Source organism: Triturus cristatus, chromosome 10 (assembly GCF_964204655.1).
Source record: "Triturus cristatus chromosome 10, aTriCri1.1, whole genome shotgun sequence".
Taxonomy (NCBI): Eukaryota; Metazoa; Chordata; class Amphibia; order Caudata; family Salamandridae; genus Triturus; species Triturus cristatus.
The window spans coordinates 1,123,055,490-1,123,081,524 of NC_140593.1; the positions used below are offsets into that span (position 1 = coordinate 1,123,055,490).

The window sequence follows — 26,035 nt, forward strand, 5'->3', positions numbered from 1 at the left end:
GGCTGGGATCAAGAAGAGAGGAGACCTGCAAGCAGAAGGGACAGAGTCAAGGTCACTAGCCAGTGACCACGTGGAACCAGGAAGGAACCAGGCGATGTCGTGAAGATTGCAGGTGAAGGTGAAGCCTGTCGCTGCAGCCACGAGGACCAGGGAACGTCGAGGACGACCAGGACCAGGAGGCGAGCTGTCCCACGAAGGCTCTTGCTGTCGGCGGCGTCGAAGTTGGACTAGGACTCACCAAGCCTTGGCAAGCGGAACCCACGAAGAACGGAGGACTTGCTTCTGGTGCAGACCAGGAAGGTCTGGGGTGCTTCTCTTTTTCAAAGAAGCAGGAGCCAGTCTGGAGGAGCCAAACCAGCGTTGAAGATTTCAGGATGCGTCGTCACAAAGGCCACTAGCCAGCGGGCAAGCAACCGGACAGACGCGGCAAGCAGGAAAATGCAGAAGGGCCCCACGCAGGACTCGTGGAGTGTGGGGGGCTGATCTTCAGTGCAGATGGTGCTTGGGGTTGGGGCTTCTCAATCCCCGGTGCACAACTTCGAGGGTGCCTCAGAAGCTGCGCTTGAAGATACTAGCCACTTTTCCCAGGTAGCCGGTCCCACGTCTCTCGTCGCCTCCACGGATCTCAGCTCGGCTGTGGATGTGGATCAGGGTCGGAGAAGTCTGGAAGTCAAGGCTCTGGTCGGGCTCTGCAGTTGGTCCCTCGTAGAACTTTAGCAAAGCAAAGGGTAGTCTCTTGATGGTGCCTGATTGCACAGGGTAGCCACTCCTTGGCCACAAGGGAGATTCTTCAGTCTTCTTCTTTCGTCGAATGTCGAAGGTCCAGAGTTTCTGTTCAAGTTGCAGGTTCTGGATAATCTAATCTCCTGGGGCCCAGCTACCACTCTTATCCAAATCTGGGGGGCTGGGTTACCTGCTAGGTCACGCCTTATGGGTGGGACCTGGGAGGGGGGTGGTTACACCCCCTTCCCTTTGTCCAGTTTCGCGCCAGGACTGGGGCTGGAGTGCCCCAGCACCGGTTTGAACTGGACTATGCACGGGACACCTTGTGTGCCCCAGGCATGTCTCATTCTATTCATCCCTCCCTGCCCCAATACACTAAGGCCTGTCTGGGGTGGTGCTCGCACCTCCCAAGGCAGGAAACCTATTGTCCAAGCCTCCCTTGCCGGGATCACTCCCAGCAGCAGGAGGTCAGACTCGTGTCTGTGGCAGCAGCATCCATTTTGTGATGCTGGGGCTCTGGTTAACTTTAACCGGGTAAGTAGGTTACAACATGTCTTCTCCCTCTAGAAGGGAGGGATAATATCCTCATCCCCAGAAATGGGATGGGGGTATTATTCCAAAGTGTTAGAGACCTTACACGACATGTTTTGATAAAGCCAAACCATAGTTACCATAACCGTTTAAGATTATAAGGCACTTTAAGAGTATATGGTAGGCTATATCATAGAACAGCTATAAGGACATGGTTCCGAAAGCTGCAGACAGGCTCAGCTCATGCTAGAGCACCATCTCACATGTTACCAAGCACTCTGCCTCCAGGATTGTTAAGGCCTGCCATAGGAGTGGCTGATAGGTACACATGTGTCTATATGTAAGATAGGTATAGGAATACTACACCTAAGCAAGGAGTGATTACACGACCTTGCCCCAGCTGAGTGATCAGCCAGTTGTGTCATAATGGAAGGCCAGGCCAGGGGTGGCATAATACATGCTGCAGCCCCTGGTAGGCCTAGGGTACACCTATGCCCTGGGTACCTAGGGTACACTGTACAGGGGCCAATAAGGTGATCCTATCCAAATGGGTTATGCACCTAAAGTACATAGTATTAATTTAGAGAGAGAACAGCAGGGCTGTGGGTCTGATTAGCAGGCCCACAGCCACATCTAAGTTGAAAACCAGTAAAGCAAAAGCAAAAAGTGGGGGTGAACATAGAAAGCAGACCCTACTCTCCTACACTCACATTACTGAATCTTTGAGCTGCTATTGGTGTTGCATTATTATTAGCAATGCCAACAGCTCAAAATTTAATAATGTGAGACCTATTGCATTGAAAATGCTTATTTTTTCAAGGTTATAGCAAATCAAGGAACACCCTCCAGAATCCTTATCTGTCATAACTGCTTTTAAGAGCACTTCGTTTACTACATTTCAGTGGCATAGATGAACCTAAGCAACCATAACTGATATATAGAGCAGAAATAGGAACTTACTTGCTCCACCATTATTTTTAGGTCTCGCCTGGCGTGAGCTGCGCACATGCGCAGTCTCGCTGCCAGATTTAATAACTTTAGGTATTTTGTGTAAAGGGCATTAAGCCCCGCCCCTCTTTTCCATTGGCTGGCATCACCGTTTATGCTAAATGGTGGGCAGCCATTGGAAAAGAGCTCCTTCTGACGTTTTTGTTCGGCTTTTTCGGCCGTCCCATTTGGACGGCCTCGCCTGCTTTGCGTTCGTCGCAAACGTTTTCTTATCTTTATGGGGCCATGTGTTGCAACATATGGCCCTATAAAGACAAGAGATCACCGCCGGGAGCTTCATCGGCTGTGAGGTCCTATGTCACTTCGAGCCGCGCTGGGATTGGCCCAGCAGAAGTGCAGGCTGTGCAAGCCAGACAGTCCTGGCAGCCTGGAGCTGCGATCATCATGGAGGGAATCCCTGGCATAGGGATTCCCCCGCATCGAGCATTTAATTGTTCCCTAGCGGGTGCCTACCGCGTTTTCTTTTTTAAATTGAAAGGGAGACTACCCCTCATTGCTGCATTGTTTATTTAAAAATGTGGGTGCCCACCTCGCTTTGCGGCTTTAATTGAGAAGCGGGTGCCCACCCCGCGATATTGCCGCCTTTGCGTTATTTTTCACTTGCGGGTACCCACCCCGCATTCTAAATATTGCCTGGAATCACCGCCGCGGCCCGGAAGTGAGGCACAGTACCGCCTGGAGGTGGGCAGGGCCTTGCGACGGAAGCAGGAAGTAACCGGGCCTCCCGTAAGTTGGGGGAGAACCGGATGTTGCTGAAGCCAGGCGGGAGCCCACCCCGCACTGGCAACCCAAAGAAGAATCCAGGCGGGGCTCCTGTGAGGAGGACGGAGCCCCGGTTGATGAGGTGCCGCATCAGAGGAGACCGGGAAGTGCAGCAGAGGCAGCCGAGGCCGCCGATGGCAGCGCTGGGCTCCCGGGATGAAGAGAGAGACACGCGTCGTTCTGGCCAGTCCTCAGAGAGCAGCCGAGCTCATTAGAGGAAGTTATGTTATATTATGTTATGTTAGGAACATTTGTAGTGCGCACAGCTGCCCCAGCTAAGGGGCGTCCTGGCGCATGACAAGGTAAACATAGCTAACACTGAACATAGAAACAGAGAAAAAGAAGAAAAAGAAAGGGCGCAACTGAAAAAGGGGAGAAATTAAAACAGGAAGGTTTTTATAGCTTTACGGAACAAAAGAAGGTCTTCCATCAAGCGAATCTCAATCAGAAGAGAGTTCCAAAGCACTGCTGCTTTTACCCGGAAGGACCGGCCACCAACTCGGCTGAGCTTAAACCTCGGGACCACAGCGAGCGCTTGGCCCAATGATCTCAAAGAGCGGGTTGGAACATAACCGGACAAGAGATTCGAGAGGATCTGGGGGGCTGATCCCTTCAAGATCTTAAAAGCCAGACATAAAACTTTAAAATGAATTCTTGTTTTAACCGGCAGCCAATGCAAAGATCGAAGGGTACTAGAAACAGAGCAGGTCCTGGGCAAGCCCACTATGGCTCTAGCTGCGGCGTTTTGGACACGTTGGAGACGGATGATTTCTGCCTGGTTTGCCCCTACCAGGAGAGAGCTGGCATAATCCAGATGAGATATTACTGTTGCCTGAACCACCAGCTGCCTGGTAGGGGGGTCAAAAAACTTCAGGACAGGTCTTAAGCCCCGAAGGACCCCAAAACAGCAGGCCGCGGTTTTCTTAGAGTGCCCCACGAAGCTAAGAGTGGGCTCCAACCACACTCCCAAATTTCTCAACTCCGTTACCGGAATTGGAGACGGTCCAAGCTCCGGTGGCAACCATCTGTCCCCCCAGAGCTCCTTCCCCTTCCCGACAACCATAACCTCAGTCTTCTTAGCGTTGAGCTGGAGACAGTTGGCATTCATCCAGCTCGCCACCGCCCTCAGTCCACTCTGGAACCTAGGGGCATCCTGCTCAACATCCCCGCTGATAGTAACCGCTAGCTGAGTGTCGTCAGCATAAGAGACCATAGTCATGCCCCACTGCTTGACGACATCAGCCAGCGGTCTCACGTAAAGGTTGAATAACGTGGGACTCAGCGAGGATCCCTGCGGCACCCCCAGGCCCAGAGGATGGAATTTGGACTGGTACGGTGGTATGGCAACGCAGAAGAAGCGGTCGTCGAGAAAGGAACGGAACCACTGTAGGGCGAGCCCACCAATGCCTATCTCCTCCAGGTGCTGCAGAAGGATGCGGTGTGAAACAGTATCGAAGGCGGCGCTCAGGTCTAATAATACTAGCGCCGCCGTCTGTCCCACATCCAGCACCATACGCAGGTGTTCGGCCATGGCGAGAAGGGCTGTCTCCGTGCTATGCTCAGCACGGAACCCATTCTGGGTAGCATCCAGAATGTTGGCTCGGGTAAGATGGTCAGAAAGAGCCTGGTTGACGTGGGCCTCCACAACTTTTGCCGGCCAAGGGAGCAAGGAAATGGGCCAGTAGCTCTCCGGTTTTAGAGGATCCAATGAGGGTTTCTTCAGGATAGGAGAAACCACTGCCCGCTTCCATTTAGCTGGATCTGTGCCCGTAGCCAGCGAGATGTTAATCAGGGAGCACACCATGGGGTGTCCCACAAAAGACTGGTCCTTGAAGAGGGCAGGTCTAAATGGATCCAAAGGTGATCCAGATTTAATTTTCTGGGCCAACCTATCAAATCCCTCAGGTAGAAGCAGGGGAAAAGAGTCCATAGTGGGGAGGCCCGGGATAATATCCAGGGTCCCCGATGGTGGTCCCGTACAGGAAAAAGCCCGGTAGATGCCCTGCACTTTCTCCAAAAAGAAGGATGCCAAAGCCTCACAGTGAGAGGTAGAAGCCGTTGCCGGGGAGGAGATTCTTTTTGCCAAAAGATCTTTGAGGGCCTTAAATATAGATTTAGACGGGTTAGTACTGTTGCGGAATTCTACCGAGTAGAACGCCGCGCGGGCTCTACAGATGGCGCGGTGATAAACCTTAACGGAAGCCAGATACAACGCTTTCCCGAGGCCCGGTGAGTGGGGGCCGATTGGGAGGCAGCCTTTTGTTGAAGTTAGGAGCCCCGGGGGGGACTCAGTGTCACACATTGTGCTTCCTCCCCTGTGTCCGGAGCACACTATCTTTTGGGGGATGGCATTTTCTTCTTGAGTGGTAAGGCTTGCGGTGGTTGCCGGACATGGGGTGAGAATAATTATTCGGGCTTGTACTTTTTGTGGATTTTCGTTTTGTTTGACTCACGTGGGGCCGTAGCTGCCGGTGCCCCTAACGTGCCTTTGAAGATGCTAAGCGGGGAGGCGTGAAACAGATTGTTTGTTTGTAAAACTCGCTGCTTCTCCACGTGTTGCAATTTTGAAGCGTTGGTATCAGTCCCCAAGGATCAGTCTGTGCAAAGGTGGGGGGTGTTCCTATTCTGTGAACTTAGGAGCGAGAAGGGGGCAAGTTAAGGCCGGGTGAAGACACGGCCGGTTATCGAGTTAGAATGCCGGAGTCAGGGGCATGGAAGTGCCCCTTCAACTTATAGGTTCGGGAACCCACCCTGACTGCAGGCAGGTTTGGGGGACATGAACCTACACGCACAGTACTATCACACGTCCCCCGTGCGCGCCGAGTGTTACGATATGCTGTTTTAGGTGTTTCCTTGGCTTTCAATACGTGATTCCACCCAGGGTAAAAGAAAACTTGAATTTAAGGCAAAGTTTTGCAAATCTCGCGCACAATCAAGGCCTCTGCCTGTCCCTTGGCTCGGCAGAGTAGGGCTGGCCTGCATTAGTTGTCCAGAAGTTTCCGAACTGCCTCATTCCGGACTTGGGAGAACCTGCACCTCAAGGCACCCCCCTCACAAGAACTTGTGCCTTCTTGCACAATGCGAGATATGCAGCCCTCTTTTTCGCCAGGAAAATAAAAAAGTTATCTATACGGAGCGAAAGCATCTAAATGAAAAACAAGACACTATGGAAACTTGGTGATGCAGAAGCAGTGAATGGCTAGTTTGCACCGCGGAGTTAATTGCATGCATGCTTCAGTTTAATTGTATGTGGAGCTCTAGGGGACCGCAGCCCCACGGTCCCAGAACGCTTTGAGGGTCCCCACATTGGGGCCCGCGTGTGTCTCTTTTGCAGTGACGAAACTTCCTTGCCGAATGGACCCATCAGAAGAGGTTGAAGTTACGATCTGAGTTTTGAGAAAATGTTCTAACGCTTATTTTCACAAGAGTTAAAGGGTTCCACAGTGATCCTTCCTGCACTGAGACATGCCGCACTACCAATGTTGACCACGTCGTGCGGTACCTTAGCGCATGGAATGGGGGAGCGGGGGTAGGATCGGGCGATATAAGACCTGGAGATGAGCCCTTAGCACATGGGATTTCTACCCAGTACGGCGAGGCGGCCCGCTCCCTGTGTAGCCCCGTCCGTAGCTGGCGCTCTCGACTACTCCCTCTCGACTACTCCCTCTCGACTACTCCCTCTCGACTACTCGCTCTCTACTACTCACTCTCGACTACTCACTCTCGACTACTCACTACTACTCACTCTCTACTACTCTCTACTTTAATTATGTGTTTTGAAAATCTGCAAGCGGTGCGTAAACACACACTTTGCACTTATAGTCTTTGATTACGAGAAGCAAGGCTGGCAGGAAAAGAGGCGCAGTTACTGCCAGCCTTGCTTCTCGTAAGCAACGACTAGAAGTCAAAGTGTGTGTTTACGCACCGCTTGCAGGTTTTCAAAACACATAAATAATAGCTCAAACTTATGCAAAGGCGAGACCTATTGCATTGCAAATGCTTGTTTAAGTTTCTTGCATGCTTTAATTTTGTCATTTGTTCGATTTTACCCTGCTCTACAATTAATTTAGCCAACCACTGCTAACCATATTGTTATATGGATAAGTTACTGTCTCGCTCAGCTAGCTCTTATTTTTTCTTACAGGTTGTGGATGCAGTCAAAAAGCATGGCGTCAAACTGACTACAGTTCTTACTACACATCACCACTGGTAAATATTAATCTCAACTGATTTTATTTTTCCCTGATTTGTTTTTTGGTCTCTAGAAATTACACCTCAGCCCACGCTATCTATGATTCCAGGACCTGATTTAGAGTTTTGTATGAACAGAACATTCTGTAATTTGTGAAGGTAGTACTAAATCTGGAGGGGAACACCTGGCAGCTAGTCATCCATCAAAGGCATAGATTAGTAGAGAGAACTTTTCATACTGATTCTTTCGTGGATTTTATTGCATGCAATAAAGGAGCTTGCAAAAAACGATAGGTAAACAATGGTGCCAAACATTTATGTCTATAGACAAAACGATAGAAGTAAAAATGTTGAATTCTTACTACTTACATTTGTGATTCCTCTCTTCATCTGTCCGATTAATCCCTTTTTAACACTAACCTCTTATCCCTGAGCTAATAATATCTCTGCTATTTTGTGGGAGGGAGGATACTCCTGTACCTTTGCTTCTGCCACCCGTCTCTTCTTTCACTATTAATTCCACCCTTAACCCAATTCCTAAAACTAATCTAATTTAGCCCTATCCCTTAACCAAATCGTTACACTGATCCTTGCTCCTGACTCCAAATCATAATACATTCCCTTACTTACACCATACCATACTCTAACATTAAATTAAACCCAAATGTTAACCTAACCCTAACTCTGTCCCTTAATCCTACTTTGAGAAAATAAATTATTTGTTTGAAGGGAGAGGGAGGAGAGTGCCCTACCAACTTAATAAGACAATGTCTTGCTAGGTTACAGCACAGTACACTGATAAAACTGCTGAAAAACTGGCACAAGCAGCAGGATTATGCCTAGAGAAAGCAGAAATTGTTGCAACCTGTACCAGACAACCATAAATTAAAGAAAACCATTCAATATAGTTGAAAAAAATCAAGAACATATATTAATGAAAATGACACAACCAGTGTTAAAAATCTGATTAAGTAAGCCTGGAAATATGACTTGCTCCAGTCATTAAATACCCTTAGGAAAAATAATATCTGATGGGAGACTTCTAGTTGCAGATTTCTTACCTTTGAATTTCCCAGGCATAAGCTGGATCCGGAAACGTTTGCTCAGCAATAACCCTTGCGTGTGGCGTCGGGTGGTTCCATTCTGCTCCGTGTCAGTTATGACGTTGCAGTGCCTATACAGGCGCCACCCAGATGCGTGGACATCACTTCTTTTCTTTCCCCGCCAGTTAAGCGCCGATCCGGAAAGAGCTACCCCTTTGCTGCTTTTTGACAGGTTTTTTCTCCATTTCTGTCGAATTCGAAACTTTTTCCACTTCATGTGCAAGGGAGGTTTCCGAGGGAGACAGGTTTCAAGCCGTTCGGTGCCTGCCATCGCATGATGTCGGTCATCGATCCCCACCTCGTCTGTCACTGGTGTCTCTAGCGCGACCACGATTCAAAGTCATGCTTGGACTGCCGGGCCATGGCTCTGAAGGCCTTGAGGAAGTGAGCAATGAAACTCCTCCAGGCCTGGCAGTCGACACCGTCCAGCAAGACTCAACAGAGGTCCCAGTCCCGATCGAAGAAAATATATCCCTTCCCGGGAATTGCGCTCTTCCAATCTAAACCTGTTGACTGCTCCCTCATTTAAAAGCAAAAAGCATGGGGAGCTCAGATTTGCGGTCTTGGCCCCACAATTCTGGAACTTGCTTCCTGCAAAATTGAGGTCCCTGACCCCCTATACACAGTTTAGGAAACAGCTCAAGACCTGGATGTTTTCCCAGGCATATGAGTAAGCTAACGGTCCCGTCGATGCAGCATCCCCTTTACTCTCAGCGCCATGAAACCGCTTGGTGTACGTGCGCTTAATAAATACTTTTAACATAACATTTTAACATAACAAAGGTAAGGAGCACCAACGCTCTAGGCACGGTTCTGCAGAGCTCGAGCAACTCCCACTCAAATAAAATATTTGTTCGAGGCCATGTGCCTCATATTTGAGCGGAACGACCCCGCTGGTGAGCCCTTGGGCCCCACTGGAGTCAGAAGGGGCACAATCGGGTTGGACGCCGTCGCTCCGGCCACGTCGCCAGTGGGGCCTCAAGGATCCAATCCCAGAAGTGGGTCGACGTCTGCATCGGACCCAGAGTTGGTGCCAACAGTGCCCATTGGCGATGCCAGGCCCATCCTCATTCCTGTGGAGAACTTGGACTGGTATGGGGAACTTGGGGAGGCCAGTGGACTGGACACTTTCCGCCAACAGTGGCTACGGTTGAGGGGGCATCCTATGCCATGGTGGTAAAGAGGGCTGCTGAGGTCCTTGGACTGGAACTGCCCTCAGTGCAGATCAGGACTAATCTCCTGACTGAGGTGCTTCAACTAGGGGCTATCTTCTGAATCCCTTTTGCCCTTTAATGAGGCACTTAAGGACGTCCTTCTAGGCACATGGTCCAAGCCTAGCTCAGGGGCTCCTGTGAATAGGATGATTGGGTTGCCGAAGCCGGGCGATACCGGCGTGCAAAGTTCTTCAGCCAAAACTCTACCCCAGAAAGTTTGGTGGTGCAAGCCTCCACGTCCCACGGCGTGTTTCCTTCCGCCCCTCCTGATAGGAAATTGAAGAGGGTGGACTCATTTGGAAAGAAGTGTTTTTTCCTCCAGCCTGGCTATGCGGTCGGTGAATACCGCATGCTTATTGGGCCTTTTCTTCCATTACCTTTGGGAGGCATTTGCGCAAGTGCTGCCACAGGTCCCAGAGGAGGCCTGGGCTGTGCTCTCCCAAGCAGTCAAGGATGGGAGAGATGCAGCAATATTCACCATACGGTATGGCCTTGATACACAGGATTCGCTGGGCAGATCAAATTCAAGGACAGTGGCATTGAGGCGACACGTCTGGGTTAGAACAACTGGCTTCTCTGGCGATGTCCAAGCCAATCTGATTGACATACCCTTTGATGTAACCCGTCTTTTTGGGGAAGAGGCAGCCTCAACCCTGGTCAGGTTAATGGACTCTCGAGCTACAGCCAGATCCTTGGGCCTCTTCTCAACTCCTCGTGGCAGTCTTCCTTTCACCCCTTACGTAGCAACGAAAAGGGTTTCCAGCAGCATCAGCCCTGTCCTAGCCACCATCCTTCACAGACTGCCCAAGCTGTGGAAAGAGGTGGATGCGGTGCATTCCGATCCAGGAATGGAGGCCAGAAATCGTCGGTCTCACTGCCCACAACAGCCGTAGGCTCCAAGCAATTCTAGGCTGACTCTGCAGGACCACACAACTCCAGTTGGTGGGAGAATTCATAATCATCTCCCCCACTGGAGATCCATAACATCTGACAAGTGGGTCTTGCAGATCGTCCTGGAGGGCTATTCTCTGCCTTTCCTCTCTTTCCTCCTCTCATTCTGCCAAATTAGGAACGGCTGAAGGAGGATCATTTAAGCTTGCACCAAGAGGAAGTTACAGCTGTCTTGGTCAAGGGAGCTATAGAAAGGGTCCCAGTTTCAGAAGTAGACAGTGGCTGTTATTCCCACTACTTTCTGATTCCGAAGAAGAACAAACGGAACGTCAATCTCTTCCTCAAGAAGGAGAAATTCAAGATGCTCACTCTGGCTCAGGTCTTGGCTGCCCTAGACCAAGAAGATTGAATGCGTTGGATCTACATGATGCGTATTTTCACATCTGCATCCTGCCAGGCAACAGGCGTTACCTGCGGTTCAAGGGAAGAGGTGTGGTGCAGCGGCCAGGGTGGCTGACTCTGGAACACGGGGGCTCACGGTTCGATTGCTGGTGGCAGGTTAGCCCAGCACCTTGTGACTCCGGGCAATAGCTTGCTTAATCTTCCAGATGGCCCCATGCGCCGGGACACCTCTGCGGAAGTAGCTGTGCGCTTTACAAATGCTGATATTTCATTTTTTTCTTGGTATTTCAAGGTAGGCCGCGAGCACTTCCAGTTTATCGTGCTCCCCTTCAGGCTTACGAGTGCCCCTTGGGTGTTCACCAAGGGGATGGCGGTGGTTGCAGCTCATCTGCGCCGGTTAGGGTTGTCAGTCTTCCCCGACCTCAACGACTGGCTGTTGAAGGCGTCCAAGCCCCAGGCAGTCGTTTCCCACCTTCTGACTACGGCGGACTTCCTGCATTCGCTGGGGTTCTCTATAAACGTGCCGAAGTCCGACCTGACTCTTGGACGCTCCTTTTTATTGGGGCAGTTCTGGATATAGTGCAGTTTCGGGCCTATCCTCCCGAGCAGCTAGTCCAGGATATTCAGGTTATGATTCCGATGTCTCAGTGTGAGAGGGCCGTTGGGGATTTCAGTATACAACCCCTACCTTCCTGTCCTCCGGACGCTGTACAAACTGCCGCTAGTCCGACAAGGCCGAGAAAGCAAGAGTTAATTCTGCCTGCTACCTCTTGAGCACAGGGACCTGTTGCCCAGCTGGGAGGCCCCGGCCAATGGGGACAAGGAGAGGCGGGCCTCGGCCACAAAAAGAGGCTCCCGAGAATCAGGAAGGAGCGCTGATCCCAGAGGAGAACGAAGACGCGTGCTACGGGAATCTGTTTTGGAGAGGAACACCTCGACAGGCGAGAAGGAGACCACGGGAAGCCTCGACCCTCGAGACCCAGATGAGGACGGAGGAGTGGTAGACACCCCCGGAGGACGCTAGTGAGCCGCCACAACTCAGAAGAGTTGCGGCTGACACAGTACGTGACTCGGGAGGGAGTGAAGGGAGGGAATCGGGGAAAAGGGTTGCATCACTTGTATAGCACTGTACATACTCCGTATCCTCACCACTTACCTGGACAGCCACTGACCACTCACTCCTTATCCCAAACCCCACCTCGGCCCTAAAAGCACTTCCGTTAGTAAAAACCCGGCACCTGTCCGCTCTGTTCAAAGTAGTTCTGGTGCTTTGGACATCCTGTAGAAAGGTCCAAGGACCTTGTATTTTCTTTCCTTCTCTTTTGGAGTCTGCACAAATATCGCCATGTTAGGAATGGTGAAGGGTTCTATCCTGACAGTCGCATAAACGACTGGAATAACTTACCGCCTCTTTCTGTTTTCACTCTCTCTCCTTCGTGAGCCTCCTGGGATATCCACTGAAGAAAAGCAAACCAGAGCGGTAGAGGACTTCAGCCCCAGCCACACAGAGGAGAAGAGGACTTATTTTCCACATATGCTGACTCTGTCCCCAAGAAAATCCTATTATCATTGAGCCCGGACTTCAGCCTCCTCGTTTCTTCTTCCGCCCGTCCCTCTCACACCTGGTGTGGGAAGTGGGTCCGGAAAGATGGAGGCCGCAATGCAGAAGATGGCAGAGGGGCAAGAACGATTGGGACGGGTGATGGAAATGTTCCCTGCAGTCACCGAAGAGGACCGGGAGAGGCTTCACAAAACCCTGTCGGAACAAAGCCAGACACAGGAAACAGCGATTGGACGATTGGCCGACACTCTGGGCCAACAGAGAGGCTATACCACCTTGCCATCCATTGTTCTACAAAAATGTGTTAGCGGGGTGGCCCCCGACTTCTTTTTCCTCTAATTTTGAGAGAATGGCAAGGGCAGCAGGATGATCCAATGACAAGTGGGGGCAATACTTGGGTCCCTTGTTATCAGGTGACATGTAAGCAGCTTACCAAGCAGCGAATCCCCTTGGCCTCACACCCTATGAGGACGTAAAGAAGGATATCCTGGAAAGGCTCGGTATAAATGAAGAAACGTACCGGATCCGCCTAGGGCAAGTGAAGGAGGGTCCCCAAGAAACACAGCGAGCACTCTCCTATCGTGTTTGAGATCTGGCAGATCAGTGGTTAAAACCCTTAACGTCCTCCAAAGAGGATATTATGGAACAAGTCTACCTGGAACAATTCCTGTCCTCCTTGTATCCTCCAGTACAAAAATGGGTGAGGCAACACGTCCAATTGACATTAGAACAGGCAGTGGAAATTGCTAGTGCCTTTAACCGAGCCCAGGAGCTCCAACGGGGCAGGGAAGAACATCACTGGAAACAGTCAGGTGGTGGCCCTCCCAGAGCAAACAAACCCCCTCTGCCTCGCCGACAAGACACAATGACTTTAGTGCCCCACCCTGTACCTGCTCCCATCCGACCCCCGCCGCACCCAGGACCCCAGTGTTTTACCTGTGGTGCATTTGGTCACATTGGAAGGGTGTGCCCCCAAAAGGAGGAACCTATGGAAGTTTGGCTCACCTGCTCATATTACTGTAACCCCATGGGCAAGAAACCCCTTTATCATCGGACTGTAAGGGTGAATGGGGAGAATAGACAAGCTCTGATGGATACTGGCTGCCTCCAGAGCGTGATGCAGCCTTCTGCTATTTCGGGGGGGGGCGGGGGTGTCACCCAAACCACAGGAGTAGTAAACATCCAATGCGTACATGGCGACAACAAACTGTATCCTACCACCGGTGTGCAGGTGCAGCATGGACCCTCCTTCAAAACAGTTTCTCTGGAGGTGGGGTTGGTGCCCCGCCTATCAGAGCCATTGGTCCTGGGATCCGATTATCCGTACCTGTCCACACTGGTGCCGGAAACGGGCAGTGACCATGATGACTGGTGCCAAACCGCTCCCTTTTCTCAAGAACCATACCTCTCCTGCCCCCCGTGAAAATCCCGAAGAGCGGGAAACAAAAGAAAAGAGAAAGGAGAAATTGGACTAGGATTGCCTTAACACAGGCAAGAGAAGAACCCCTCTGGCAATATGATAGGGGATTCTTTGCAGCCCAGAGGAAAGACCCCACCTTGAGAGAAGCATGGAACTGAGCCACCGCTGCTGAAAACCCTGACCAAGTAAGTCCCCGGTTCATTACCAAGGGAGGGTTGGTGTATAGAAGGGGGCGAAAGGGCCAGCCTCTTCAGCTACTAGTATCCCAATCCTACCATGAGAAAGTGAAGTTTCTTGCGCATAGCCATCTTCTAGGGGGACATTTCAGGGAGGAAAAGATGGAAAAAGCTATTCTAGAAAGATTCTTTTGGCCAGGCATATACCGGCAAATCCGTCTGTACTGTAAGGAGTGCCCGATATGCCAAAAAAACAGCAGATCCTTGCCCCCTAAAGTTCCCTTACTGCCTCTGCCCATTATCGATGAGCCATTCACACGAGTACGGATGGATATTATTGGCTCCTTGCTTCCCTCCCGAAGTGGTTGTAGATGCGTGTTGGTGGTAGTTGTAGGAGAGTAGGGTCTGCTTTCTATGTTCACCCCCACTTTTTGCTTTTGCTTTACTGGTTTTCGACTTAGATGTGGCTGTGGGCCTGCTAATCAGACCCACAGCCCTGCTGTTCTCTCTCTAAATTACTACTATGTACTTTAGGTGCATAACCCATTTGGATAGGATCACCTTATTGGCCCCTGTACAGTGTACCCTAGGTACCCAGGGCATAGGTGTACCCTAGGCCTACCAGGGGCTGCAGCATGTATTGTGCCACCCCTGGCCTGGCCTTCCATTTTGACACAACTGGCTGATCACTCAGCTGGGGCAAGGTCGTGTAATCACCCCTTGCTTAGGTGTAGTATTCCTATACCTAACTTACATATAGACACATGTGTACCTATCAGTCACTCCTATGGCAGGCCTTGACAATCCTGGAGGCAGAGTGCTTGGTAACATGTGAGATGGTGCTCTAGCATGAGCTGAGCCTGTCTGCAGCTTTCGGAACCATGTCCTTATAGCTGTTCTATGATATAGCCTACCATATACTCTTAAAGTACCTTATAATCTTAGACGGTTATGGTAACTATGGTTTGGCTTTATCAAAACATGTCGTGTAAGGTGTCTAACACTCGGGAATAATACCCCCATGCCATTTCTGGACATGAGAATATTATTCCCCCCTTCTAGAGGGAAAGACATGTTAAAATCATACTTCAACTGTTAGCCTCTGACCAAAGCCTCAGCATCACAAAATGGATGCTGCTGCCACAACACAAGTCTGACCTCCTGCAGCTGGGAGTGATCCCAGCCAGGGAGGCCTGGACAATAGGTTTCCTGCTTGGGGAGGTGCTAGCACCTCCCCAGACAGCCTTTAGTGTATTGGGGCAGGGTGGGCTGAAAGGAATGAGACATGCCTGGGGCACACAAGGTGTTCCTTGCATAGTCCAGTTCAAACCGGCGCTGGGGCACTCCAGCCCCAGCTCTGGCGCGAAACTGGACAAAGGGAAGTGGGTGTAACCACCCCCTCCCAGGTCCCACCCATAAGGCGTGACCTAGCAGGTATCCCAGCCCCCCAGATTAGTATAAGAGTGGGAGTTGGGCCTCAAGACTTTAGATTATCCTGAACCTGCAAAACTGAACAGAAACTCTGGACCTTCGACATTCGACGAAAGAAGAAGACTGAAGAATCTCCCTTGTAGCCAAGGAGTGGCTACCCTGTGCAAACAGGCACCATCAAGAGACTACCCTTTGCTTTGTGAAACGTTCGACGAGGAACCGACTGCAGAGCCCGACCAGAGCCTTGATTTCCAGACTTCTCCGACCCTCATCCACATCTGCAGCAGAGCTGAGATCCGTGGAGGCGACGAGCGACGTGGGACCGGCTACCTGGGAAAAGTGGCTAGTAACTTACAGCGCAGCTTCTGAGGTACCCTCGAAGTTGTGCACCAGGGATTGAGAAGCCCCAACCCCAAGCACCATCTGCACCGAAGACCAGCCCCCCACACTCCACGAGTCCTGCGTGGGGCCCTTCAGCATTTTCCTGCTTGCCGCGTCTGTCCGGTTGCTTGCCCGCTGGCTAGTGGCCTTTGTGACGACGCTCCCTGAAATCTTCTGCGCTGGTTTGGCTCCTCCAGGCTGGCTCCCGCTTCTCTGCAAAGAAGAAGCACCCCAGACCTTCCTGGTCTGCACCAGAAGCAAGTCCTTTGTTCTTCGTGGGTTCCGCTTGCCAAGGCTTGGTGAGTCCTAGTCCAACTTCGACGCCGCCGACAGCAAGAGCCTTCGTGGGACAGCTCGCCTCCTGGTCCTGGTCGTCCTCGACGCTTCCTGGTCCTCCTGGCTGCAGCGACAAGCTTCACCTTCACCTGCAACTCTTCACGACATCGCCTGGTTCCTTCCTGGTCCCACGTGGTCACTGGCTAGTGACCTTGACTCTGTCCCCTCTGCTTGCAGGTTTCTTCTCTTCTTGATCCCAGGCTTGGGATCCACCGGACACTCTCTCCTGACTGCCTGTCAGCATCTTTCTTCAGGCATCCATAGGAGTCGACGACGAAAACGACGCATCTTCACCCCTATGCACCCGCAGCCTGTGAGCTAGGTAACTTGGGTACTCCGGTGCTCATCAGGATAGTGACTATCCTAGTGTCTAGTTTTCAAGTCTCAACTTCCTAGCTACTCCGGAAGTGTCCTAAATCTATCTATTTCTAAACTGTAACATTACTATTGACTTTTACGCATTACGCGTGAGTGTTTCCACTCTGCACACGAATCCCGTGGGCCTCCCACTTCCTAACTAACGCTAGTGTAGTGTAGCCCCAGCGATTCCCTAGGCCTAGGCCTATTCTATTTCCGTGACAGTGGTTCTTATACCACTTCTTTAGTATATGGTTTGCGTGGCCCCTAGGGCCTAACTGTATTACTTACCTGTGTGACTTACTGTATGCATTAATAAGACTGTGTTGTACTTACCTCTAAACTCATAAAGAGTGCTGAGGGTTTGCTTAGAATAAATACACTTTATTTTATATATATATCTGTTGTGGTGTCCTTTCATTTGGTATTCAAGGGATTATATATGGTATCACAGCTGGCTTCACATGCCATTCAGAGTTTAGCCTAAGACTGCTCTTGTCCATGCTACCACTAGGATAGCTGGTCTATAAGGTTGACTTTACAACCAATCACCATAAGGGTATTTGGACTGATATAAGGTGTACACTATAACTAGTGACATCATACATCAGGCCAACTTCTCACATTGGTGAGCAGCGGTTGGGATCTGAGCTTGCTGTTGTAATACCATTGTAATCTTGAGATACTAAATTGAAAGATCACACAGATATTGTCTAGGTACATATAACATAGAATATTATACTTAAGTCCTACTGGACTTTGTAGTTGTAGGTTGAAGGGAATAACACACCCTGACTACAACTACTAGAAAGGTTTAGTAGATACAACTAGTGTAGGTAGGTGCACACACCACACCCTCACTAGATCATGCCTCTGGGAGGAGATCAAGTAGATGCTCTCTCAGGAGGGGCAGGTCTGCAAAAGACCCCCTCTGGGTATGATACCTTAACATTCCAGGAGATGAGACAATTGTGTACCTCCAGAGGAATAAAACAGGGTGCAAACCCTACCCTCCTTCAGTTAAGACAACTCCTAGAGGAGTATGATGCTCAGAGGGCATCACAGGAAGGTGCCCTAGGCACAGAGGAGGGTCTACCCACCACAGAGGAGTCAGATGGGGCTTCAGATGGGGAGGTAGACAGCCAGAGCCAAGTAAAGAGACTTAGCCAGGCTAACTTAAGTTTACATGGGAGTTTGCATGGGATCCCCCCATACAGGCCCACAAGTAGACATTCACAGAGAAGCAGGAGGGACAGATCCCCTTCAAGGGAATCCATCCACTCCCAGGTCTCTAACATCTCTAATGCTTCCTCTCACAGGGGAATGACTTCACCTGAGAGAAAGGAGCATGCAGCCAGAATGAGGGAGGCTAATCTGAGGATTCAGAGGGAAGAACTTGCCCTTGCCAAAGAGAAGCTTGCTCTGGCTAGAGAACACAAGTTAAGTGGGTTAGAACCCACTGGTGGCAGCAACATTCCTAGAGATAGAGACAGGCACTATGATAATAGAAACCTGAGCAAGATTGTCCCTCCCTACAAGTGTGGGGATGACATCCACAAATGGATAACTGCTTTGGAGAGAGCTTGCAAAGTACAGCAGGTACCCCAAAGTCAGTGGGCAGCTATCTTGTGGCTCTCCTTCTCTGAGAAAGGAAGAGACAAGCTCCTCACAGTTAGTGATGAGGATGCAGATAATTACACTGTCCTGAAGAGTGCTCTGATTGATGGGTTTGGCCTAACCACTGAACAATACAGGTTGTTGTTCAGGGATACCCAGAAGACACAGACTCAGGAATGGACTGACTTTGTAGATTGTGCCACTAAGGCTCTGGAAGGCTGGCTATTGGGAAGTAAGGTTAAGGACTATACAGGATTGTATAATTTGATCATGAGAGAACAAATACTTAACAACTGTCAAAACCAGCTATTGCATCAACACCTGATTGATTCTGATCTGACTTCTCCCCAAGAATTGGGAAAGAAGGCAGATAGATGGGTCAGGACTAGAGTTAAGCAGAAAAACCAGAACCAGGGCGGTGATCAGAAAAAGGCAGACCAGAAGGGTAATGATCAGAAACAAAAAGACCAGAAGTCTTCACCAGGCCCCCAAAAGGCTCAGGGGGAGGGTGGTTCCAAAAAGGATAAGAAGAAAGAAGGCCAAAAGAAACCATGGTGCAACTATTGTAAGTCTACCTCACATTGGTTTAGTGAGTGCACCAAAAAGGATAAGCCCCCAGCCACCATTGCCCCTAAGGCAACTGTACCCCCTAGTTCAGCTGTAAGTGGTGGTTCCCAGCAAAAGGGTGTAGTAGGGTTAACCCTGGGAACTGAGGAGGATTCTGGCCTAGTCAGAGTACCTACTCAGGCTGTCCTGATCTGTGATGGGGACTTAGCTTTGTCCTCTACTGTAGGCCCCAGTAACCTGGGCAAGTACAGACAGACACCTTTTATCAACCAAAGAATGGCTCAGGCCTACAGGGACACTGGGGCTAGTGTCACAATGGTGACACCTGCTTTTGTGGACCCTGGACAGATCCTACTAGGTGAGAATTACCTAGTGACCAACGCTAGCAATGCCACTACCTCCCATAGTGTGGCTATTGTTAACTTCTCCTGGGGAGGGGTAACTGGCCTCAAGAAAGTTGTTGTTAGTTCAGACCTTCCTGTAGAGTGTTTACTGGGCAATGATCTTGAAACTTCAGTTTGGTCTGAAGTGGAGTATAGGACCCATGCAGAAATGCTGGGGATAGATGCACATGTCCTTGCTGTGACCAGGTCACAGGCCAAAAAGTGCAACACTGAACAAGTGCTGGATCCTGAAACTATGGACCAGTCACAATCCAAGAGAAAGAGCAGTAGGGTTAAGGCTGTGCCTTCCCCCCTGCCTCAGGTGGTGGATCAGTCCTCCCAGGAGGATGATTCTGAGAGCCCTGAAGGAACTGTCCTAGAAGAACTTGAACCTGATCAGGTTGAGTTTCTTGGGACAGGGGGACCTTCAAGGGCAGATCTGAGGCAGGCTCAATTAGACTGCCCCTCTCTTGAACCCCTCAGACAGCTGGCTGCTGCTGAGGCTGCAGGGAATGCTCAAGGTACCCATAGAGTGTATTGGGATGAAGGGCTACTGTACTCAGAGGCTAGAGACCCCAAGCCTGGTGCATCCAGGAGGTTGGTCATACCACTGAAGTTCAGAGGCTTCCTTCTAACCTTGGCCCATGATATTCCCCTTGCAGGACATTTAGGCCAGAACAAGACTTGGGACAGGCTTGTCCCTCACTTTCACTGGCCCCATATGTCAGAAGATACTAAGGAGTTTTGTCGCTCCTGTGTCACCTGCCAAGCCAGTGGCAAATCAGGCGGCACCACAAAGGCCCCCCTCATACCACTACCTGTGGTGGGGGTCCCCTTTGAAAGAGTGGGCATAGATATTGTAGGACCAATGGACCCACAAACAGCATCTGGGCACAGATTCATACTGGTGATAGTGGACCATGCCACCAGGTACCCAGAAGCAATTCCCCTGAGGACCACAACAGCTCCTGTTGTGGCAAGGGCCCTGCTTGGAGTATTCTCCAGAGTGGGCTTTCCAAAGGAGGTCATTTCTGACAGAGGTGCCAACTTTATGTCAGGATACTTGACTGCAATGTGGAAGGAGTGTGGTGTTAACTATAAGTTCACCACACCCTATCACCCACAGTGCAATGGGCTTGTTGAGAGATTCAACAAGACCCTAAAGGGAATGATAAAAGGATTACCAGACAAGCTTAGGCGAAGATGGGACATCCTTTTACCCTGCCTTCTGTTTGCTTACAGAGAGGTCCCACAAAAGGGGGTTGGCTACAGCCCTTTTGAGCTTTTGTTTGGGCATCCTGTAAGAGGACCCCTGTGTTTGGTGAAGGAAGGATGGGAGAGACCTCTCAGACAACCCAAACTAGACATAGTAGATTATGTACTTGGTCTCCGCTCCAGGATGGCAGAGTATATGAAGAAGGCTTCTAAAAACCTTGAGGCAAGCCAAGAACTCCAAAAAGCTTGGCATGACCAAAAGGCTGTACTGACTGTTTACCAGCCAGGGCAGAAAGTGTGGGTGTTGGAGCCAGTGGCCCCAGCAGCACTCCAAGACAAATGGTCTGGACCCCACACTATTGTTGGGAAAAAGGGAGAAGTCACCTACTTGGTGGACCTTGGGACTCCCAGAAGCCCCCACAGGGTGCTTCATGTCAACAGATTGAAGGCATATGTTGACAGGGCAGACATGGGGCTACTCATGGCTACAGATGAGGGGCAGGAGGAAGAGAGTGACCCTCTCCCAGACCTGTTGACTCAGAACCCTGATGATGGCTCAGTTGATGGTGTGGTCTTTTCTGACAGCCTCACTGTCCATCAGCAACAGGACTGCAGACAAGTTCTGCAGGCCTACAGACATATGTTCTCTCTGACCCCAAGTCAGACAAACTGGTGCACCCATGAGGTGGACACTGGTGACAGTCTGCCTGTGAAGAGTAAAATCTACAGGCAACCTGACCATGTCAGGGACTGCATAAAAGTTGAGGTACAAAAGATGTTGGAGCTGGGAGTCATTGAACCTTCAGAGAGCCCTTGGGCTAGTCCTGTAGTCCTTGTGCCAAAACCTCACACCCAAGATGGTAAGAGAGAGATGAGGTTTTGCGTGGATTACAGAGGTCTCAATGCTGTCACTAGGACAGATGCCCACCCAATACCTAGGGCAGATGAGCTCATTGACAGATTGGCAGCTGCTAAGTTTTTGAGCACATTTGACCTAACAGCAGGCTACTGGCAAATCAGACTAGCTGAGAGTGCAAAGGCCAAAACTGCTTTCTCGACCCCAGGAGGACATTATCAATTTGTGGTAATGCCCTTTGGTTTGAAGAATGCACCTGCCACTTTCCAAAGGCTGGTGAATCAAGTCCTTACTGGGTTGGATGATTATTGTGCAGCTTATCTTGATGATATTGCTGTCTTTAGCTCCACCTGGGAGGATCACCTGGTCCACCTGAGGAATGTTTTAGAGGCCCTGCAAAAGGCAGGCCTCACTATCAAGGCCACTAAGTGCCAGATAGGGCAGAGCAAGGTTGTATACCTGGGCCACCTAGTTGGTGGGGGTCAGGTTCAACCACTGGAGAGCAAGATCCAGACCATAAAGGACTGGGCTCCTCCAACTACCCAGACTCAGGTCAGAGCTTTCTTGGGCCTGTCTGGGTACTACAGAAAGTTTGTTAAGAACTATGGGTCCATAGTGACACCACTTAATGACTTGACCTCCAAGAAGATGCCAAAGAAAGTTCAGTGGACAGCAAGCTGTCAAAAAGCATTTGATGACCTGAAGCAGGCCATGTGCAGTGCACCTATTCTGAAAAGTCCAGACTACTCCAAAGAGTTCATTGTCCAGACAGATGCTTCTGAGTTAGGTGTGGGAGCTGTTCTTTCACAACTGAATGTAGATGGTCAAGACCAGCCCATTGCTTTTATAAGTAGAAGGCTGACCCCTAGAGAGAAACGTTGGTCAGCTATTGAGAGGGAGGCCTTTGCTGTGGTTTGGGCCCTGAAGAAGCTGAGGCCATACTTGTTTGGCACTCACTTCAAGATTCAGACAGACCATAAGCCCCTCTTGTGGCTAAATCAGATGAAGGGTGAAAATCCCAAACTTCTTAGGTGGTCCATTTCCCTACAGGGGATGGACTTCACAGTGGAACATAGACCTGGGACTGACCATGCCAATGCAGATGGACTCTCCAGATATTTCCACTTAGAACATGAAGACTCAACTGGTCAAGGTTAGTTTAATGTCCCTAAGTTTGGGGGGGGGGTTGTGTAGGAGAGTAGGGTCTGCTTTCTATGTTCACCCCCACTTTTTGCTTTTGCTTTACTGGTTTTCGACTTAGATGTGGCTGTGGGCCTGCTAATCAGACCCACAGCCCTGCTGTTCTCTCTCTAAATTACTACTATGTACTTTAGGTGCATAACCCATTTGGATAGGATCACCTTATTGGCCCCTGTACAGTGTACCCTAGGTACCCAGGGCATAGGTGTACCCTAGGCCTACCAGGGGCTGCAGCATGTATTGTGCCACCCCTGGCCTGGCCTTCCATTTTGACACAACTGGCTGATCACTCAGCTGGGGCAAGGTCGTGTAATCACCCCTTGCTTAGGTGTAGTATTCCTATACCTAACTTACATATAGACACATGTGTACCTATCAGTCACTCCTATGGCAGGCCTTGACAATCCTGGAGGCAGAGTGCTTGGTAACATGTGAGATGGTGCTCTAGCATGAGCTGAGCCTGTCTGCAGCTTTCGGAACCATGTCCTTATAGCTGTTCTATGATATAGCCTACCATATACTCTTAAAGTACCTTATAATCTTAGACGGTTATGGTAACTATGGTTTGGCTTTATCAAAACATGTCGTGTAAGGTGTCTAACACTCGGGAATAATACCCCCATGCCATTTCTGGACATGAGAATATTATTCCCCCCTTCTAGAGGGAAAGACATGTTAAAATCATACTTCAACTGTTAGCCTCTGACCAAAGCCTCTGCATCACAAAATGGATGCTGCTGCCACGACACAAGTCTGACCTCCTGCAGCTGGGAGTGATCCCAGCCAGGGAGGCCTGGACAATAGGTTTCCTGCTTGGGGAGGTGCTAGCACCTCCCCAGACAGCCTTTAGTGTATTGGGGCAGGGTGGGCTGAAAGGAATGAGACATGCCTGGGGCACACAAGGTGTTCCTTGCATAGTCCAGTTCAAACCGGCGCTGGGGCACTCCAGCCCCAGCTCTGGCGCGAAACTGGACAAAGGGAAGTGGGTGTAACCACCCCCTCCCAGGTCCCACCCATAAGGCGTGACCTAGCAGGTATCCCAGCCCCCCAGATTAGTATAAGAGTGGGAGTTGGGCCTCAAGACTTTAGATTATCCTGAACCTGCAAAACTGAACAGAAACTCTGGACCTTCGACATTCGACGAAAGAAGAAGACTGAAGAATCTCCCTTGTAGCCAAGGAGTGGCTACCCTGTGCAAACAGGCACCATCAAGAGACTACCCTTTGCTTTGTGAAACGTTCGACGAGGAACCGACTGCAGAGCCCGACCAGAGCCTTGATTTCCAGACTTCTCCGACCCTCATCCACATCTGCAGCAGAGCTGAGATCCGTGGAGGCGACGAGCGACGTGGGACCGGCTACCTGGGAAAAGTGGCTAGTAACTTACAGCGCAGCTTCTGAGGTACCCTCGAAGTTGTGCACCAGGGATTGAGAAGCCCCAACCCCAAGCACCATCTGCACCGAAGACCAGCCCCCCACACTCCACGAGTCCTGCGTGGGGCCCTTCAGCATTTTCCTGCTTGCCGCGTCTGTCCGGTTGCTTGCCCGCTGGCTAGTGGCCTTTGTGACGACGCTCCCTGAAATCTTCTGCGCTGGTTTGGCTCCTCCAGGCTGGCTCCCGCTTCTCTGCAAAGAAGAAGCACCCCAGACCTTCCTGGTCTGCACCAGAAGCAAGTCCTTTGTTCTTCGTGGGTTCCGCTTGCCAAGGCTTGGTGAGTCCTAGTCCAACTTCGACGCCGCCGACAGCAAGAGCCTTCGTGGGACAGCTCGCCTCCTGGTCCTGGTCGTCCTCGACGCTTCCTGGTCCTCCTGGCTGCAGCGACAAGCTTCACCTTCACCTGCAAACTTCACGACATCGCCTGGTTCCTTCCTGGTCCCACGTGGTCACTGGCTAGTGACCTTGACTCTGTCCCCTCTGCTTGCAGGTTTCTTCTCTTCTTGATCCCAGGCTTGGGATCCACCGGACACTCTCTCCTGACTGCCTGTCAGCATCTTTCTTCAGGCATCCATAGGAGTCGACGACGAAAACGACGCATCTTCACCCCTATGCACCCGCAGCCTGTGGGCTAGGTAACTTGGGTACTCCGGTGCTCATCAGGATAGGTACTATCCTAGTGTCTAGTTTTCAAGTCTCAACTTCCTAGCTACTCCGGAAGTGTCCTAAATCTATCTATTTCTAAACTGTAACATTACTATTGACTTTTACGCATTACGCGTGAGTGTTTCCACTCTGCACACGAATCCCGTGGGCCTCCCACTTCCTAACTAACGCTAGTGTAGTGTAGCCCCAGCGATTCCCTAGGCCTAGGCCTATTCTATTTCCGTGACAGTGGTTCTTATACCACTTCTTTAGTATATGGTTTGCGTGGCCCCTAGGGCCTAACTGTATTACTTACCTGTGTGACTTACTGTATGCATTAATAAGACTGTGTTGTACTTACCTCTAAACTCATAAAGAGTGCTGAGGGTTTGCTTAGAATAAATACACTTTATTTTATATATATATCTGTTGTGGTGTCCTTTCATTTGGTATTCAAGGGATTATATATGGTATCACAGCTGGCTTCACATGCCATTCAGAGTTTAGCCTAAGACTGCTCTTGTCCATGCTACCACTAGGATAGCTGGTCTATAAGGTTGACTTTACAACCAATCACCATAAGGGTATTTGGACTGATATAAGGTGTACACTATAACTAGTGACATCATACATCAGGCCAACTTCTCACAGTAGTAGACTACGCCACTCGTTTCCCTGAGGCGGTGACCCTCCGACATCCCAATGCTCAGCAGATAGCCAAGCCCATGGTAAATATATTCTCCAGGGTAGGGTTTCCCAGGGAGATAATAACAGACCAGAGAACGCCTTTTGTCTCCAGGCTCATGAAGCAGGTATGCTTGCAGCTGGACATAAAACAGATACGCACGGCGGTCTATCATCCCCAGACTGATGGGTTGGTAGAGAGAGATAACGCCACCCTGTGAAGAAGTGTGGCTCAATGGTTAGAGCGGCAGACCCTGATGCAGAGGTCTGGCCCGGGACCAGGGTTCAATTCCCGCCTTGGCGGGTCTTGGGCTCAATTCCTCGGACCTGTTAATTCTCGCCTCGGTGCCTATTCTAATCATGGGTCCCACTCTGCAACTCTGGGCAATAGCTTGTTTAATCTCAACAACGGCCCCAACAGCGCTGGGATGCCTGGCTTCACCTTGGGGGTGCCCAGGAGTGGACATTTCACAGGGAAAAGCCAGGAAGGGTTCCACAGCGGTATGAGTTACAGCGCCAGGAGACCCTAATTGGGTAGCAGTGCGCTTTACAAATACGACCACATATACCCTCAAAACCACCCTGAAAAAATTGTTAGACCTAGAGACACGCCGCTGGGAGGATATGTTACCTCGCGCCTTCTTTGCTATCCGGTGTAAACCCCAGAAAAGCGCAGGGTATTCCACATTTGAATTGCTGTACGGTCGGCAACCCCACACCCTACTGCATATGGCATGGGAGGAGTGAGAAGAGAAACCGAAAGGGACCAAACCCCTCCCTGAATACGTCTTGAACCTTAAAACACCTCTCCAGGAGATGCGCGTGTCACGCTACCAGCGATGGATAGCCGTAGGCGACAGACGCGTTATGGGGTTGCAGAAACAAGGGGTTTTATTCATGTACAACTGAGAAAGTCCCCTTCTCAATACAATAAATAAAAAAAGAAG

The 26,035-nt window shown here is 50.4% G+C and overlaps 1 protein-coding gene across 6 annotated transcripts in view; it reads left to right on the forward strand.

The window, feature by feature from the left end:
* The window catches only part of HAGH (hydroxyacylglutathione hydrolase), a 710,899-nt gene that overhangs the window by 146,380 nt on the left and 538,484 nt on the right, over positions 1–26,035 (forward strand). For all 6 annotated transcript variants that reach the window (XM_085629365.1, XM_085629364.1, XM_085629362.1 and 3 more), the window contains exon 3: positions 7,169–7,233. In XM_085629365.1, coding sequence (XP_085485491.1) covers positions 7,169–7,233 — 65 coding nt within the window. The remainder of the gene's footprint in view (positions 1–7,168; positions 7,234–26,035) is intronic.